Source organism: Citrus sinensis, chromosome 3 (genome assembly GCF_022201045.2).
Source record: "Citrus sinensis cultivar Valencia sweet orange chromosome 3, DVS_A1.0, whole genome shotgun sequence".
Classification (NCBI taxonomy): domain Eukaryota; kingdom Viridiplantae; phylum Streptophyta; class Magnoliopsida; order Sapindales; family Rutaceae; genus Citrus; species Citrus sinensis.
Genome location: NC_068558.1, coordinates 43,319,419 through 43,325,304, shown reverse-complemented (window position 1 = coordinate 43,325,304; position 5,886 = coordinate 43,319,419). Strand labels below are relative to the sequence as shown.

The window sequence follows — 5,886 nt, the reverse complement described above, 5'->3', positions numbered from 1 at the left end:
AATCTTCACGTGGGTGTCAAATTCTCATTTCTTAATTAAAAATATATAAACATCACGAATTTATTCTCATTTTCACTTTTAATTTAATAAGTAAACGTCATCATCATTTTTATTCCGAACTCCGATTTTTCAATTCCATAACTAAACACACCGCTAACATTAGCACAAAAAAAAGGACAAAATAGATAAATAACACAAATCGAGGGCCATGTGAATCCTCAAATATAAATACGGTCCCAAGGGTGATTTCCACTAAACACACCGTAAAATACAGTCGAATCCCAAGGGTGATTTCCACCCAAAAAAGTACGATCTTGCCAAGCCGATTACAAGAGTACACGTATACCAAGTTTTGCCATTATTTGAACTATGTTACAATTAATGTAACATACACACTTAACAACAACCACACAAATGATGGGCCCACACAATTTGTGTGGTTGTTGTTGAGTGTGTATGTTACATTAATTGTAACATAGCATTTGCCATTATTTGAATATAGAATCCATCTTGCAAGGACTTGCAGAGTAAGCATTACACAATCTCCAAATCAGGATTTGGAGAATAGATTCTCTAATTTTATACTACATATTCAACTTTAGCATCAGGAAATACAGTTCTTTTTAAAATTTGATTCTCTAAATAGAAAATCGTTTTTAGAAGTACACTTGATCAAACATTATTGCTGATCTACATTACTGTTCTCACGGGAGAGCAGATTTTAACGATTTTGCGAATTTTTCTAGCTCCTTCAGTCCCTCCTCAGGAGATTGTGCTTCACCCAATAGCTTCACCATAGCACTCCCAACAATCACACCATCAGCTCCCCATCCTGCTACCTGCGGCAATGTTTTGAATTGAATAATAATTACACCTATGGGGAGCGTAAGATAGGCAACAGAAAGGGATTCAGGTTAAGTCTAAAAGTCTTACTTGTTGCACATGCTCAGGTTTTGATATGCCAAAGCCAACTGCAACGGGCTTAGTTGATGACTGTCACATTACATATAAAAGCATGAGTTATTCGTGATATATCCTATTTGCTTCATCAATGAGAAACTTTTGGTTTAATGGATGTACAATGTACTGTTGCTGCCCTTATTAGAGCAGTAGAGATATTAAAATCATACATTTGTAATGCATTTTTATACACACTTAACAATAATAGATGGTAGGAAAATTGTTTTGATCATGAAGTATACAGCTGATTAAAATGAATATAATGTTAATAATGTCTTTGCACACCATAAAATCAAAGTGCCCAATTTTTAGTTCTTTTGACAGAAAATAGTTTCTCACGAGAATTTAGTTTATGCTGAAGGGATTTGTCAAAACAATTTTCATATATACGCCATCAGGACTAGTTGGTGTCCTTTAAACAAATGGTTGTCTGAGCCAGAAAATAGAAAAATCCAATTGCAAAGACAAACCTCTTTAATTTCCCTTAAAAGAGTTTGAACATGGCCACTAATAGAAGCGCGAGCTCCAGTAACTCCAATTGAGCTTACCTATAGTTCCAGCATGTATTAAAAAGGATGTCAAAATCTTGCCACAGCCTTATGTTCAATGGAAAGAGAATCCAACATTAAGCCATGTGAACTTTAAAAAAGAAAATGGTAAAGAATTTAACGATGCAGAATAGGGATCTTACAAGATAGACAAATCCCTCTGATGCTTCAACAATGGCTTTCATTCGATCTGTTGGAGTGGTGGGAGTTGTAAAAAGTACCTAAATAACATAATCAGAGTAAAAACATAGGATTCACTATAAACTTTTAAGGAAGAGAGAAGCCAATTGAACAAAACGATGAAATTTTTTTTCAAAAATTCACAATGACACAATTTTGAGGATTTTTAGAAAATCATTAAAGAAAATTTCAAAAATTCACAAAAAGGAAAAATTATTTTGTCTTATCCCTTTCCCTTATGGAAAAGAGGCGGGGGGAGGGGAGAGGAGGGGAGGGAGGGATTGAATATTCCTTTTATAAAAATGAATATTATGGGTCACAAATCTAATGATCTAATGTCGTCACAATTCCTTTTACTTCACACTTGACGGCAATTGGACTTCAATTCCATCATTAAAGTGGGTGGTCAAACCAGTGAGAATTTATTGAGAATGATGACCCATGCCCTAATGCAAGAAACCAAAGCTCTCAGATAATCCATCAACACATATGCTTCATGGACCAATGCAAACCACTGAAATAGGTTATAGTATTTCTAACAACCAGTAATCTGCAACCATCTTAACCTGAAGCATCATCCTCTCTCCTGCTAGAAAATCACCTCAATACTTGATACTATTAACTACCAAGGAAATATCATGCTGGGAATGCTTTCTTAAGAGCTCAAACCAAGAAGAGAAATATTTCTGGAAAAGAGACATACCAGCTCAATCTTATTTTTCATGGCTTCCTTCTGTAAAGATTCAGTCTCCTCCAGAGGGACATCTGGAACCACAAGCCCTGTAAACAAGAATGGACACAATACCATTAAACAAATAGAAAAACAAGAGAGGAAAATCAGCCATTAGAAATATAAAAAGAGGTGCATTTCACCTATAAGCATAGCCTGCAAAGTGCGAATAACATCATTGTTTCTCATAAAAGCTGTTACTTTAGTAACACAAACATGATTATTTTCCAATTGCCTTTTCTATAAAATAAGAAATAAAATTCAAGAACTAGCATATTTCAGAGGAGTCCACTGCCTCTCTAAAGAAAAAACCTATTTGCAGTATACTAAACTTGATCAACTAACTAATCACTGCCGAAGATATTGTCCTGCCGTTATTTTGTAATTGTTACTTATCTAAGAACAGTAACTCTTCACCATCTCTTTAAATAGCCCAAATAAAGAACTAGCATATTTCGGGAGAGCAAGTACTCCACATTATATCTAGCATTAACATTTTAAAATAATTAAGCTTCCTTATTCATGTATGGACACGGCAAGAGAAATTATAACAAATATTATTGACAACTAATCCAAAACCCTTTTTATTAGAAGTCCCAGTCATACAATATGTCACAAAGACTGGAACAAACAGCATCATTCTGTTTCTTCAAAACCTTTTTGATGGCCTTCACATCGGCAAAATTTTCTACCGAGCAAGAAAGGATTTTGACCCCATTGAGTTGTGGTAGCTATCACGTTTACAAGAATTATAAGATTGAGCTCAAACCTAAATATCTGGTTGGTTAAACCTCTTGCAGCACTTCATCATTCTAAAATTTTTTTTCAACACAAGGAGTATGAGACTGTAAACATCACAACTGAAAACTAAAAACTAATGAAAAACATAACATATAAATTACCACGTATGCCGATGTCTCTTACTGTGGACATGAAATTATCAACTCCTCGCTTCAGAATTGGGTTGTAATATGTAAATAAAGCAATTGGACAAGACATTTGAGGAACCACCTGTCCAGCAAACGCATAGTGAGAACATTTGGACGCACAAAATGAGAAGTAAATGCACAATGCATTAGCTGATAGAAACAGCATCGTTCAAGGAATCAATTGTAACCACACCCATGCATAAATCTGTAGTTCCCAATTTCATTTGAGGGGAGAAAAAAAAAAGTAATTCAACAAACTTCTTGGTGAAGTATGTACTTTTGCTCTTAAAATAGTTAGAAAAACAGTTAAGATGAATAAAGTGCCAAATCAGCTCAATTGGAGGGGAAAAAAAAAAGGTTTCTTAAGAGAAAAGGTAGATCAAAAGGGAACAGAAAAAGATAAAATAAAGTATCGATTTACAAGTGCATCAACGTATAATGCTAGCATAGGGGCGCACATTATCCAAAGCCCATCATCAAGATAATAAGTTTACCATGCTAGCAGCGATGGAACATTAGTTAAAATAGAAGCTTTGTCACCATATAAAGCTCTCTCATTAAGACAATAAAGAGGAAAATGTGAATTAAGAAAAAAAAAATTGCTACTACCATAAATGCCTTCCATTTGGTAATAGAAGGAAACATAGCATCATATAACCTCCTACCTCCTTCAACATAGAAAGAATTGCATTGAAGTTGGTTCCTCTTGCTAAAGATCGTGTAGCCGCAGCCTAAAAAGAAACACTTGTTAACAACAGAATTCAGAACACAGACTTAAAAACAAACAACGATACTATTACCAAACCTGGATGACTGGACCATCTGCTAAAGGATCAGAATATGGAACACCCAGTTCAATTATGTCTGATCCACAAGAGTCAAGCAACTTCAACGCTTCTGCGGTGGTTGAAAGGTCAGGATCACCAGCAGTGATGTATGGAATAAGGGCCACCTACACACGGAGTCATGATAATCGATGCGATGTTATAAGGTCACAGAAAACGTTGGAAAAACCACATTAACCCAAATCAATTTACAGACCATAAAAATGGGCCATCACTAATGAATTCAGGAAAAAAACTATTTTCGGGAATCCATCAGATTAGATGCCTCTGTTCACCAGCAAAAATAATTAATGAGTATCATTAAAAGAGATAAGCAGTCAAATGAAGTGTAAAACATTTAAAAGAAAAACAGTATTCGAGTTTCCAAAGTCCTTTTAAAAGCATAGTAGTTAAGTTTCTAAAATCGAGACAAATCTATACTTAAGTGACATAGCATTTCAAGAAAGACAAATCATATATAACAGATTAACTTTTGATTCCATCATCATCAGTGTTTTTTTTTTTTTTTTCAATTCACATCAATACCTAAATTGATCCATTATTTGAAACAGTAATTTGTTTCTGAATACGACATTACCCATCCAAAATGTTAGGATATCCTACAAAAATCCCATAAAAAAGATCAAGCATAATGCTTAAAAATATTAGCTATCAATAACAAATAACCAAGGTTTGCTTGTAAAGCTTCAAAGATATTTATTTATACTAACTACGGCTTATCCTAGACTACTCTTAATACGACTAGAAAATCTAATTTAATAGGACTTATGCCTAAATTAGGAATACACTCAAATATACAACGCCTGAAAGAAGGCAACCAAATTAAACTGGAATAAAAATTAATTAAAATATTTCTAAATATTATAAATTTCAATGATTTCTTCAATTTCTTGCCCAGCATCACTCAGGGTGGGGAAAATTTGAATTTTGCTTGTTGTAGTCTCCAATAACATCTTCCTGTGCATAAGGATTAATTTTCAAAATAAAGCTTCGATCTAGACAATGAATTTTGAATTTCCAACTTTTGTAGGGATGTCCATAACCTTGGGGTTCTATGTTTGAGTGGAGAAAGAAAGAAGCAATGCTAACCGACAACATGTAACACAACTTGCATCCATTTGTCAGCTTAATTCATTTTTGTTTTTCCTTGATGTCATAATTTTAACATACGAAATGCATCATCAACAATAATAATCAACAAGCCTGTTAAATCCTCAACAATAATTCAAGCAAACTCTATGAAGTCAGCGTGCCCCAAATAACATCCACACAACACCATAAAACCAAAATCGATTCTTTTAAAAAAAGAAAAGAAAAAAACATTAAAAACGAGATAAAAGAGCTTACTTTGCCTTGCTTCTTCAATCGGGTGAATGTTTCAGCGAGACCAACAGTGGGAGATGCAGTGAGAGCAGCCATGGGAGTGAATCTTTTTAGTGAAAGAGTAGATTTGTGACAGGGGAGCCGAGGGAGATAATGAGCATGTGGGTTCTTGAGATGGACGAAGTTAGTTGTTGCTTGCAGCGCAGCCATTTCAGACAGTGTTTGGCAAAGAAAAAGAGGCGGCTGCGAACCTGCGGCAAGAAGATCAAGTTGGAGAGAGATTGACGTGCCTCTTTATTTTCTTTTTTTTTTAATGGATTGACGTGGCTGTAAGTGATTGTTTGATATGGCTGATCGATAATTATAAGGGC

General features: G+C 34.7%; 1 protein-coding gene and 1 long non-coding RNA gene across 2 annotated transcripts; one reads left to right on the top strand and one right to left on the bottom strand.

Annotated features, from left to right (window-relative positions):
- The first annotated feature begins 66 nt into the window (after window positions 1-66).
- Window positions 67-582, top strand: LOC127901273 (uncharacterized). The gene is made up of 2 exons (XR_008053419.1): window positions 67-349; window positions 480-582. It is a non-coding gene; the product is annotated as an uncharacterized LOC127901273 (long non-coding RNA).
- On the bottom strand, window positions 529-5,886 carry LOC102608720 (tryptophan synthase alpha chain-like). Its single transcript, XM_052438266.1, has 10 exons — window positions 5,846-5,886; window positions 5,540-5,761; window positions 4,153-4,299; window positions 4,013-4,078; window positions 3,321-3,429; window positions 2,392-2,468; window positions 1,652-1,729; window positions 1,431-1,508; window positions 934-993; window positions 529-839 (listed from the first exon to the last, which is right to left on the bottom strand). The coding sequence occupies exons 2-10, from the start codon at window positions 5,723-5,725 to the stop codon at window positions 705-707; spliced, it is 936 nt and encodes a 311-aa protein (XP_052294226.1). The 5' UTR covers window positions 5,726-5,761; window positions 5,846-5,886; the 3' UTR covers window positions 529-704.

Coding starts and splice junctions, on each gene's coding strand:
- LOC102608720 (XM_052438266.1), bottom strand. CDS start 5,725: ATGGCTGCGCTGCAAGCAACAACTAACTTCGTCCATCTCAAGAACCCA. Junction 3,430..4,012: donor TTCTTTCTATGTTGAAGGAG/GTAGGAGGTTAT, acceptor TTTGCTGGACAG/GTGGTTCCTCAAATGTCTTG. Junction 994..1,430: donor TTTTAAGGGAAATTAAAGAG/GTTTGTCTTTGC, acceptor GTAATGTGACAG/TCATCAACTAAGCCCGTTGC.